Source organism: Scylla paramamosain, chromosome 26, assembly GCF_035594125.1.
Source record: "Scylla paramamosain isolate STU-SP2022 chromosome 26, ASM3559412v1, whole genome shotgun sequence".
NCBI classification, from domain to species: Eukaryota; Metazoa; Arthropoda; class Malacostraca; order Decapoda; family Portunidae; genus Scylla; species Scylla paramamosain.
This window is the reverse complement of record NC_087176.1, coordinates 2272501-2285277: the sequence shown is the minus strand read 5'-3', so window position 1 is coordinate 2285277 and position 12777 is coordinate 2272501. Positions and strand designations below refer to the sequence as shown.

General features: G+C 44.4%; 2 protein-coding genes across 2 annotated transcripts in view; both read left to right on the top strand.

Moving 5' to 3' along the window:
* The first annotated feature begins 2335 nt into the window (after nt 1-2335).
* Nucleotides 2336-9639, top strand: LOC135113576 (mucin-2-like). The gene is made up of 2 exons (XM_064028857.1): nt 2336-3832; nt 5881-9639. Exon 2 carries the CDS (start codon nt 7037-7039, stop codon nt 8129-8131), a length of 1095 nt encoding a protein of 364 aa, XP_063884927.1. The 5' UTR covers nt 2336-3832; nt 5881-7036; the 3' UTR covers nt 8132-9639.
* A 1038-nt stretch (nt 9640-10677) lies between these two features.
* The window catches only part of LOC135113572 (probable phospholipid-transporting ATPase IA), a 93481-nt gene continuing 91381 nt past the window's right edge, over nt 10678-12777 (top strand). Inside the window, 1 exon segment of the mRNA XM_064028852.1 lies at nt 10678-10707. Coding sequence (XP_063884922.1) covers nt 10693-10707 — 15 coding nt within the window. The 5' untranslated portion in view covers nt 10678-10692.

Below are 12777 nucleotides of genomic sequence, written 5' to 3'. Positions count from 1 at the left end.
ATCATCGTTATTATTATTACTATTATTATTATTATTATTATTATTATTATTATTATTATTATTATTATTATTATTATCATTATCATTATCATTATTGCCACCACCATCACTACAATTACCATCACGTACCACTACCATAATCCTTATCATCATCAACATTTCATACATCCTAATATTATCATATACTAGAAAAAAAAGTAAAACGTACTAGAAATTTCTTCAAGAAGAAACAAAAAAAAAAAAACCATATGCCCAATAAATGGATTATTTTGGCAGCCGGCCGAGACCAGACCAGCCAAACCCCATCGATTTAAAGTATATTGAATCCACCTACAGAACCCGATCAGAGAGAGCGAGGGAGAGGGAGAGAGGGACCGTCCGCGGAATGCATAAGTAACACAAAAGAGCGAGTGAAAGATTAACATGGCTCAATAGAACAAGCCTTTTTACCCCCGTGGCTCAGAGGGTGCGCTGGCTGGCTGGCTGGATGTGTGGTCAAGGCCACACTGATGTGGACACTGGAACAGGAGGACTCAGGAGAGGCTGGGGTTGCCGAGGGCTTGAAAATCGTGGGGAAAGGGGGAAGAGACAAGCAGAAAGAAAGGAAATACTAATAAAGCAGTTGTAAAGAGAAAAGCTGACAAAAATACGAGTGGATTGTAACAGGAAGAAAAGAAAATACTAGAAAAATAAAGAGAAGAAAGACGAGAAACGAAGATAAAAAGATGAAAACATAATAAAAAGAAAACAAAGAAGAAAAGAAGAACTATTAAAGAAGACAAAAGAAAATAATAAAAAAAGGACAATAAAGTAAGAAAGAGGATATAAAATGAAGTTAGAAAAAGAAGAAGAAGAAGAAGAGCTAAAATAAAAATAGAAAGGTTAATCTGCTCCCCTTAACATGATTTTTTTTTTCAGTTGAAGAGACGTGGGTAGCAAGATTCGACAATTTAATAAAGAAACTTCCCTTGAATTTCAGTTACATAACATGACTAGACAACTTCACTATCTGCCTCTTTCTTTCTCCCTTTTGTCACGCAACAGGAAACTACCCACATGTAGAATAAGATAAGGAGTAGAAGACAAAATGATAAGAAAGCAGGAAGGAAGAAAAAGAAGATCGTGGCTAGGAAAAAAAGAAAAGTAGGACATATGAAGAGGAAAATAACAAGATTCACAGCAAGAGAAGAAGAAAAAGATAAGAAACCAGAGAGGAAGAAGAAGACGAAGAAGATAGATAGATCATGATTAAGAAAAGAAAAAGTAGGAGATATGAAAGGGAAAATAACGAAACTCGCAAACAAAACAGAAAAGTGTGCATAATAAGATACTTAGATAAGAAAAGATAAGGAATAAAAACGAAGAAAGAATAGAGACAAAGAAAACGAATGCGAAGAATATGAAAATGGGCGCTGCATAAATTAAAGGAAGGAAGGAAGGAAGGAAGGAAAGGGTTTGCGGGGGGGAGGACCTCGTGAACGCCATGACTAGCTGAGTGACCCGCTGTTGTGTCTCTCTCAGATCTTTAAATCCGTCTAAAAAAACAAAAACAATAATGAATAAATAAATGAAAATAAGGTGAAATAGAGAGGGGGACATTATATTTATTTTGTTGTCTTTATTTTGGTTCACTTTATTTTATTATTCATTTCCTTATATTTATTTATTTACAAGCAAAGGTGTACCAAGTGTTATGTTGTTTATTTGCTTATTTATTTATCTACCTATGAAAACTGTTCTCATGAATGTCCAAAAAGTTGAAAATAATGGTGAAGATTTATAGATTATACTTCCCTTTCATCTTTGTTACTATTGCAATACTACTTGTCATAATTTATCGATCGCATGGCCAGTATTTTGAAACGCTTTGCTATTTCATTATGACTACTTTTCAAAGGCCACAGAGATGGTTAGCCGGGTTTTCCATGTATTTTTACCACTGATGATACAGAACCCTTGTTAAACTACCCCTAGAATCCTCACAACGTCTCTAAAAGATTGTTGGAGGTAATCGAGGTTAGGTAACTCCGATATGGAGGGAAAAAAAGACACTGATGGAGGGAAAGATGGTTGGCTGTGTGTGATGTGAGGCTACCGTAAGAGAGATACTGGCCAAGGGCAACAAAGAAGAGCCGAAAGGTTTAGTCAGAATTAAAGGAGTGTCTTGAGGCCTCATATTGCAAGAACACCATTTTGACTAAAGAATATACGATAAAAGAAAAAAAATGAAAAAAAAAATGAAGGAAAGGAAATTCATGGAAAAGGAGGAGGAGGAGGAGGAGGAGGAGGAGGAGGAGACTGATAGATGGAGGGAAAGAATATAAGGTAGATAAACAGAAAAAGAGAGAATTAAAGATAAAAGGAGACTGTCAAGTGTGGTAGGACAGCCTGGCGTGGAGACAAGATGAGGAAACAGAGAGGAAGCTGAAACGTGCGAAGATCCGAGACACGGTGAAGCGTTTGAGAATGTTGTCGTGTCTGCTGCCACTACGTATTCTGCTACCCTTCCTTCCCTCGTAAACACCTCAGCGCTTTATCTTGACTGCGTTTCACGGGCTATAATGGAACCTATTGTAAGTCTAAGGTGTTTTCATAATTCTAGTGACAGATTAACAAGGTTTCTTCAACGTTAACTGGAAAAAAAAAATCCCATGAGGACCTGAGTGAACCTTTTTGAGACCCTTGAAACAGTCCCTGGTGCGAGTCTAGACCGTTTGAGAATACAGATGCATGGGGAGTTTTTTGGAGTCGCGAATACCCGAAGAATTATGAAAACCTCTATAAAGAGTCCCAAAAGCTTCCATTGGAGACCCCAGTGGCCAAGATAAAGCGTTGAGATGTATAAGAATATGGCCTAGAATTTCATGGGGATTCCTCGAATAGTGAATGCCAGGAGTGAGTAGACGGATTAACCTCAGCCAGTCAGTGTAGCATGACTCTTCAGTCAACACACCGATTGCCATCCTGAGACCGTCCATCCTCCATCGAGCCCTCAGTGTGAACCAATTTGCATAGTATTGATGTTTTTATGCCACGTATGTGGGGAGGAGAGCAGGGCGGGGCGTGGGGAGTCGGCCTAGTGCACCGGCTGCTCACAGAAAACTCCAAATGATGGGTCCAGCCGTGTTATCTAGGAGAAGCGACCACACCCAAGCCCGCACGGCACTCCACCTTTGGCTGCCGTAAATATTAGCGCCGGCATGTGTCTGCGGCCAACTCTGCGGCGTCTAAAATGCGCGACTGTCTCATCAGACGGGAAAGAGGTCAGGGCGGGGCCATAAGACGAGCAGGAGGGAGGATAACGAGGTGGGGCGCCTCTTAATGACTCCTCCCGCCCTGCCGCCCACCCCGCCCATACCCCTGCAGCCACCTCCAATTAGATACGGACGTGGGACAGGCCGCCCACCACACCCACAAGCCTATAACACCGTCCTACACCTTCCTACACCCCGCCTACACCCCTCCGCCTTGCTACGACCCCTACTGATAAGCTGTAGTGGGCGGGGGATGGGTGGGCTGTGGGAATGGGCGGTGGTAATGTGTTGTGTTGTGCATGCATCATTACCGCGCCCCTTCCCATACCGCCCCTTCCTCCCTCGTCACTCCCCCCCACCCATCACTAGGTAGGGGTGATGGGAGAGGTGAGGTGCGAGGGGAGACGGGTGGTGGAGCAAGGAGGAGGAAACGAGGGAAGCAGGAAGGGAGGGAGGAAGGTAAGGGAGGGAGGGTGAAGTTGTCAGAGGGCAGAGTCAGTTGGCCACGGGGAGTCCTGAACGCCACACCCTCAGGCTCAGGTCAGAGTGACGGACGGACGACAGACGCGACGTGTTCTGTACGTGTTCGTGATGCGTTTGTTTGTAGAGTGGCAGTGGTGGTGGTGACGATGGTGTTACTGTTGTTTTTGCTGCTATTGGTGTTGTTATTATCATTGTTGCTGTTGTTATTATTGTTATCATTATGATCACTGAATTAGTAGTAGCAGTTCATATACGAAGATAACAAAAAAGTAGCAATAACTAGTAACGGTAGTATTTATATGTTACAGTAATAGTATTAGTAGTAATGGTAATAGTAGTATCAGTATACACAGGAAGACACACAACACAGTAACAAGAAGAAGAGGAGGAGGAGGAGGTGTTGTATTAATAGATTCAAGATCCGCAGGAAGGAATGGTGTAGTGGTGGTGTTGATAGTGTATAGCCTCTTCCTCTTCTTCTTCTCTCTATTTTCTATAATTCTTTCTTTCTTTTATTCCTGTTTTCTCCTCCAAGTGTTGTTTCATTGATTCCAGTGTACTATGTAATTTATCAAACCAATCATTCACACACACTCTCTCTCTCTCTCTCTCTCTCTCTCTCTCTCTCTCTCTCTCTCTCTCTCTCTCTCTCTCTCTCTCTCTCTCTCTCTCTCTCTCGATCAATGTGTGTGTGTGTGTGTGTGTGTGTGTGTGTGTGTGTGCAATGAAGCCGTCAATTCATTCTTCTAGTTCACTTATAAAGGAACACTTACAAAGGGGCAGAAAATAAGTAGATAGGTGTGTTAAGTAATACGCTAATTGTACTTGTGGAGATGAATGTGGAAAGATGGGGGGAAAAAAAAAACTAAATAAATGACATTCCTGCAGAGAGAGAGAGAGAGAGAGAGAGAGAGAGAGAGAGAGAGAGAGAGAGAGAGAGAGAGAGAGAGAGAGAATTCTATTAACCAGAAATTAAGAGCATCATAATACAATAAAATACTGAAAAAGAATAAAATACACATGAATAACAAAGATCACACAACATCACCCGTATTAATATTTTTTACTGTGCAAACTGATAAAAAGAAAAAAAAGTGCACTGGGTAACACAGACGCTAGACAGTGGGACGATACAAGGGATAACAATAACATTACAGTCAATATGTGACTTCTTTGTTCTATTGAACCAAATATGCGATAAATTTAGGTACACGTATCGCATTTTTTTCCCTCCTTACCTTTCCTTTGTATTTTCCTTCGTCTCCTCCCTCTTATGGTAAAACTGCGTAAGAAATCAACATAGTATTGTATAAGTACTGTAGTATTGTATAAGGTAGTAATATTATAGTAAAAAGAGATATTTTTATAGTTTTACATGTATCTTAATTCTTTTCCTCCTTACCTTCTACTCTCTATCTCTCTCCCTCTTCTCCCTTCCCTCTTATTGTTAAAGCTGCATAAGAAATTAGATCAATGTAATACTGTTCAAATGATAATTCTTCTATAAGATGTTAGAGATTTTTAAGAGATTGGATAACTTTATGGATAAGAGAAGTGGACTGGATAACACAGGCGCCAGGCAGTGACATGACGCAAGAGATTAAGACATTACAATCAGCGCGTGACTTATTGTTCTATTGAATGAAGTAGGCGTGTATTAAAACATGTGATAAGCTTTAGAGTATCAGCACTTCCCCCCCCTCCTTATCCTTCAATTATATCTCCCTCCGTCTCCTCCCCTCCCTCTTTTGCTGAAAATTTCTTATGTACTTTTAATGATTTGAATTAAATTAATCTAAAGCTAACTTAGCCTAACCAAGCCTAACCTTGAACTCGGATGAGAAACGCTAGTATTACTTTAGCACTAGCATCACTGCCTTGTGTTTAAACAGATCAATTGGCCTTTTGCTGTCTCACTTCCTTATGTTTGTATAATGACAGGAAATTAATTGATCTAAACCTAACCTAACCTATCCTAATCTAACCTAACCTAATCTAGCCTATTCTAACGCTCGGATGAAACACGCTAATGTTAAATGAATACTATCGTTGCCTTGTGTATTGGTATTAGAATTTTGCAGTTTCATTTCTTTAAGTTATTATAATGACAGGATTTAATAGGGACAATATATCTTATCTACAGGAAGTGAGGAGACGAACAGCAGCGGAGGACAGAGAGACGGACGGAGAGACAGCAGTAACAACACAACGAAGCAAATTCAATTCTTCCTTGCCTTTTTTTTCCTTCGTCTACGTGTTTATAGAGGAGTCCTGATTTCCACGGAAGTTACTCTTTCTCTCCCTTCCAACAGAAGAAAAAAGAAGAAAAGTTAAAATACTAAGGGTAACGATTAGAGGACAAGCAGAATCAAGCAGTAATCAAATAATTTCCAACGCAACCAACAAGATGACGCTATCACATCTCAGGGCAGCACAACACTCCCTGGAAAGCCACCTCCCTGGAAAGCGTGCCTCCGTTACACCACCTTGCACCGCGTAGGAACAAGGTAGCCAGAGAGTTAAGAAACAAGCACTGCGAACAAGCCAAGTGTGCAAGTGTGAGAGTATGTCAGGCTGAACACACTGTAGAGGTTGAAAGGACAGGTAGACTCAGAGGCGTGAGAATTACCAGTGCGTTGCTAACTCCGATTAACACATTAATTCTTTCCGTGGCGCCGTAAGATCATGGCGTCAAGTCCCTGGCAAGAAAAATTGTGACGATGCTTATGTAAAAAAATCCCCAAACTCCTTCCATCCGGAGACTCCAACTCGTCCCAAATGAATCTGAATCACCAGGAAGTCTCGGCGAGCCCCAAGACCGCGGCGCTCCCCCTGAAGAGACGAACACCGACTCATCGTAAGTAAGATCACGCCACCTCCTGTACAGCATTCCGCACAGTGAGCCTCGGCACGCCCTGAACTGCACGGCGTGAGAACAGAGGTGAGAGGCAGTTCTTGCGCTTTGCCACGGAGTTCATCCTCGTCTTGCTAGCATTTGAGTGTGTATGTAAGTGGCAAGGTTTTGTACTACGGGCACGCAGGCTCCCACACCTCCCCGCGCTAGAGAGATACAGTACCATCTGTAAACATTCGTCCCGCTTTGTAAACTTTCATTCCTCCGTCGGATTCTAACTCACAGGCGGTAGTTCACAGCACTTTCTGCCAGGCGGCAGGTCGCGCCAGCCTCCCGGGCAGCGGTATTACACTGGAGGAGCTCAGTTCTTGACACCTCAACTCTGTACCGCAGGAGGCGCCCCCGCCCCGGGGTGACGTCGCCATCGGAGGTGTGGGTGCCGGCCATGAGCGGGCGGGCCACCCACGGCTCCTTCTACACCGTGGGTTTGGTCTCCACCCCGGCCCCTCAGCACCTCTCCTCCACAACCACCGCCACCACCGCCTCCGCCACAACCTTCACCGGCACGTACACCACCACGCCCCTGCAGCACCTCGCCAGCATGTCTTCAGGCCACACTCTCCCGCCACTCTCCTTCGTCTCAGACGCAGCCACGCTCGCTCCTCCTCGCCTCACTGCCTCCAACACCCCTCCGCCTTCCTCCTCGCCTCCATCCTTCGCCTCCCCTCCAACCATCTCCGGCTCCCCTCCTCCCTCCTCCTCCGTGCCTTCCTCCTTCGTGCCTTCACCGTCTTCCTCTACACTCGAGCCGCCCGTCAGCCTCGCCGTCAGCAGCTCCCCGCCGCCCTTCCCTCGTTACGGCCGAGGTGGCAGCACCTTCAGCAGCCGCCTGACCGCCACCACGCGGCCCGGGGTGATGACCACACTCACCCGCCCCTCCGTGGTCACCACACGTTCGCCGGGCCTTGCCACCCTCACCACGCACGGCCCCACAGTCACCACTTACACCACCTACAACCCGGCGCTGAATAAGTTCACCACGCACACTCCAGTCACCACCACCTCCCTCTCCTCCGCCTCTTCTTCCTCCTCTCCGCACCCCAGCAGCGCCTTCCTCAGGTACACGCCCACTTCCTCACGCTTCGTTTCCCTCACCACCACCACCACCACTGCCACGCCGCCGCCGCGCCACACGCCCACCGTCTACACGCTCTCGCCTAACCTCGCGGACAACGCTGGCCCTTCCTCCGCCGACCCGGGAGCCAGCTTCCCGCCGCCACCGAAGGTGACGCTGGCCAGCACCTCCACCCTGCACCGCCCCGGCCCCGCCTGGCCCCTCAGGGTGACGCTGGGAGCCTCGGAGGGCTACGACAACCTCCATCTTGACGTGGGGGAGGACGAGGCCGCGCCAAAGCCACAGGTCAGGACGCACATGACGAAGGAGGAGTTCCTGGCGGCGCCCCAGCCCGGCCTGGAGCTCCTGGAGACCGGCGAGAAAGGTAAGGCAGCCCGCCCTCCCGCGCAGTCCCGCCCCGGGTGAGGCCCCGCGACACGCCACCACCACGCCTCCACACGCCCTGCAGGTTCACTTTCAGATATTACTCGTATACAACACTGCATCCTTCACCTTGTCCACCACCACCACCACCACCTTCACGTGCCCAATGGTATCTCCAATTCTACTCCCTCTATAGTATAACCTTCCTGTATATCTTATGCCAGTGTTCTCTCTGTCAAGCTGCAGACACTTGTAACTGAAGACTGAACACTCCTACAGCGTGCAGACCTTTAGACATTAAGGACACCACAACACTGGATAACGCAACTCTTCAAGAAAACATGTTATTTCATTTATTTATCTGTTTATCTGTTCTTTTCTTTATTTGTCTATTTCTTAAGGCCACGAAACAAGCTTGTTTCCTTCACTGATCCTGTTACTTGATGACACCACGAATATCATAAAGACGACAAATTATCTTTTCTTAAGGACATGGCGTTATCTCTCCTAATATCAGCAGTTTGTATCTTCCTGACCTCATTTGATAACCTCTCTCTTTTCTGCCTCTATTTTTCCTTCTTATCTTTAGCACGAAACAGTCTTCCCTCAGAAACTCGTAAAAGAAGGAAGCAGAAAAAAAAAAAAAAGACTTGTAGGCGTGAAAATACTCTTTTCCTCCTCTTTCCCATTTTCTTCACTCTTCCTTGAGGACACTTCCGTTATCCAGAACACCATCTAGCTTAACAATCGTCAGAGATGCACAAAAGGAGAGAGAAAGAGAGAACTGTTGTCTTCCTTTTCTATGTGCCTTCTCTTATCATTCCCTTGAGGACATATAATATCTTTCCTCTAGAACGCGAAAGTCTTAACAATCTTACTTTGGAGACACAGAAGAAGAAAAGGGAAAAATGCGTAAAAAACTATTTTTCTTCTCTCTCTCGTCTTTTATTATCCTTCCTTGAGAACACAAAAACATTAGTTTTTCTCTAGAATATGATACAGTCTTAAGAATCTTTCCTTGGAGACGCAGAAGAAGAAAGGGAAAAAAAATGTACGAAAAAAACTATCTTTCTTCCCTCTCCCTCTTCCCTCTCTCGTCTCATTATCCTTCCTTGAGGACACAAAATCGTTCTTTTCATTGTCTTTCCTCTAGCGAAACTACCTTAATAAATTTTTCCTTAGAGACGCAGAAGAAAATGGAAAAATACGTACGAAAAAAATACCTCTCTCTCTCTCTCTCTCTCTCTCTCTCTCTCTCTCTCTCTCTCTCTCTCTCTCTCTCTCTCTCTCTCTCTCTCTCTCTCTCTCTCTCTCGTCTCTTAATATCCTTCCTTGAGGACACAAAATCGTTCTTTTCATTATCTCCCTTCTAGGGAAATTACCTTAACAAATCTTTCCTTGGAGACGCACAAGAAGAAAAGGAAAAAATAAACATGGAAACATTATTCCTTGTCTCATCCCCCTCTTCCCTTCATTATCCTTCCTTGAGGACACAAAAAGCCCCCTTGAGGACACCCAATAATCTTCCTCTTCCTCCCCCACAACGTCTCTGGCGGCAGCGGAGGCCACCATCTGGGGAGGGCGCCGCGGCTGGCCGAGTGGACAAGAGAGGCTGGAGGAGCGGCGTCGGGGGGGCGTGTGGAGTATGTCTCTCTTCCCTACCTCCACCTCCACCTCTACCACCACCACTTTCACCACCACCCGCATTGTTAACACCACCACCGCCACCACCACCATCAACGCTGCGCCCCTCTCCCAGCGCCACCTCCCCGCCACCACCGCCACCACCTCCACGTTCACTGGAGGATATTGTAACCAAGTAAGTTTTTGGTGCGTGAAGCTGACACGAAGATGACGCTTGGCTGTTATTTTTATCGTTGTTGTTGTTGTTGTTATGTTGTTGTTGTTGTATCATCATCATTAAATACATACAAACAGAACCATCTGCTAAACTTCAAGAGAACCTTCTTATGAACCTTCATAAGAAAGAGGTATATTTCCTTTACGCAGTGGCACGAACTGACATTTTTACTCTTTCTTATTTCTACATTAACGATTATCTTTTCTTCATTTGTACGTAAAGAGGAAAATTCAAACATTATTTAGTTAATTGGTTATTTGGCTAGTTAGTCAGTTAATTTGTTGGATAGTTAGCTATTTACCTGGTTAGCTAGTTACCTAGTTAGCTTGTTGGTTGGTTTATTAGGTATTTGGTTAATTAGCTAGTTAGTTAGCTAGTTACTTTTACTGACCGATATTATTACGGTTTATTTATATTTTTGATAAATTAATTCATTTATGTTTATGTTTATCAATTTATTTTATTTATTTTCATTTCCCTTTCATGTTTCAACGACAATCTCTCCCTAACCACACACACAAGAAATAAACTCCTCCCACATCACAGGCGGTGGAGGCAGAGGGGGAGGAGGGCGGCGGCGGTAACACCAGCGGCGGGGTGTGGACGGTGGAAGGCGGCCAAGCGCTCCGCCGCAACAGGTCGCCGCCCTTCCCGGACCCCTGCACGCCACCGCCAGACAGGGACTCCCTCACGCCGCCACCTCATCCTGACGCCTCGGACACCCCGCGCTTCACCCTCAAGGATGTGCCGCTCAAAGGTACGTGAGAGGGAAGGTGTGGGGTAAGAGGGAGGGTGTGGAGTAAGGGGTGTGAAGTGAGAGGACGCAGGAGGTGGAGGTGGAGGAGGGAGTGACTTTTCTTTGATTTGAGTGATCATTTGTGGTGGTGGTGGTGGTGGTGGTTGTTTTTGTTATCGTTTTCCTTTTTTTCTCCTCACTTTCTCCTCCTCGTTCTCTTAATTTTCCTCCTTTTCTTTTTTTTTTTTGCTTTGTTCTTTTTTTCTTTCTTTCCTTCCTTATTTCCGTAATTATTTATGTTTGTCTTTCATTCATTCATTCTTTCTTTCTTTCTTTCTTCCTCTTCTTCCATGGCATCTCATCAAAAAATAAATCACTTTAGAGCAACGATGTTAAGAATAAAACAAAATAACTAAGTAACGAAACAAGAATAAGATCATACTCAAAATAAGAATAATCTAAGTGAAGAGACAGCCTAAGACAGCTTCTCTCTCTCTCTCCAGAAATAGGATAGAGATAGAGACACTGCGAGGATATTCAAGGATGTTTAGGAGCATTGAAATGTACTTATATCCCACTGCAATATCTCAACTTGTTATTTCGGAGCGAGCAAGCGTTCTCGCCCGGCGTCTGACCCTCAATGTACGTCTCACGCTATGTCCTTGAAAAAAATGCGCGCCACTCATCTTCCTTCTTCACAATGCCTCCTTGAAGCCACGCCCACGCAGTCTCTCATTCTTGCCTCATGCTATCATACATACTTGGTTACTTTCGCTGTCATTTATGTGCTTAATTTTATCCACATCTTTCCTCGGGTGTGACTCATTTCCACTCAGACTCTCTCATTTGGTCTCATTGTGGTGCTTGTTGCTTCCGTGCGGTTCAAATTTAGCTTCATCCACGGTCGTAATTTCCTAATCTATCCGCATCTTTCCTTGCCTGTGGTGCGCTTTCTCTTAGGCTCTCATTAAATTTTGCTTCTTTTATGGTCTTGGTATCCTAAGTTTTTGTTTTTGTATGTTATTCTTACAGCACCTTTTCTTGGCTGTGATCCGTTGTTTGGACGCTCAATTGGTCTTATTATGATTTGTATTTCAGTGTGATCCTAGTTTAGCTTTTTTTTACAATCGTGGTTTCCTAGATTTGTTATTTCCTTTTCTTTTTCATCCAATTCTAACAGCATCTTTCTTCTCCTGTGGTGCGCAGTTGGGACTCACAATTGGTTTTATTATGATGTGATGTCCTTCACTGCAGTTCATATTTGACGTCTTTGCAATCATACATAGATACAAAAAGCATTGTATCTAACTTTACCCACGTCTCTCCTTGGCTGTGATGCGTCGCGTGATTTGGAGACTCAATGGGTCTTATTATAGTCTTTTGTCCTCATGTGTGGCTCATTCTTAGTGGATTAAGGCTAGCGTGACTCATCCCACTCCCTCGTTCATTCCACGTGTGCTTGTCTGCAACACGAAAGGTTGCCAGTAAATGTTAGATGATAAACATTCTCTCTCTCTCTCTCTCTCTCTCTCTCTCTCTCTCTCTCTCTCTCTCTCTCTCTCTCTCTCTTGCGGGAAATAATAACTTACATGTTCATGGATAAGTGCATTTTTTTCTGCTGTTAAATATTACAAACACGAAAGCTGTCTTATTTTTTTTCTCCCACGCCTCTCTGTCACCTTTCCTTGAGGATAAAATCACGCACAAAAAGAAAAAAAAAAGAAAAGAAAAGAAAAACACGCAAACTATCTTGCTTTCTCCCTCGCCTCCTTTCATCATCCTTTCCTTGAGACCAAAAATCCTTAGAACCCAAAACGATCTTAACAAACTTTTCCCTGTTAGTCATTCCCATCATGTGTCAAGGGGAAGCGGAACTGATGCAAGGCTACAATCTTTCCTATCTTTGAGGATGTGTGTACGTGTCACGCCCCCGATGTGTTATTTAAACGTTTCTTACTTCACGTATCTTATCATCTTATCATTACCACATCGGACTCTAACCCATATCAAGTGCTCGATCATTTAAATTCCTGAAAGCCTTGTGTAGAAACGCGCAAGGGTTGTTGTTCTTTGTAGATTGAGTGAAAAAAA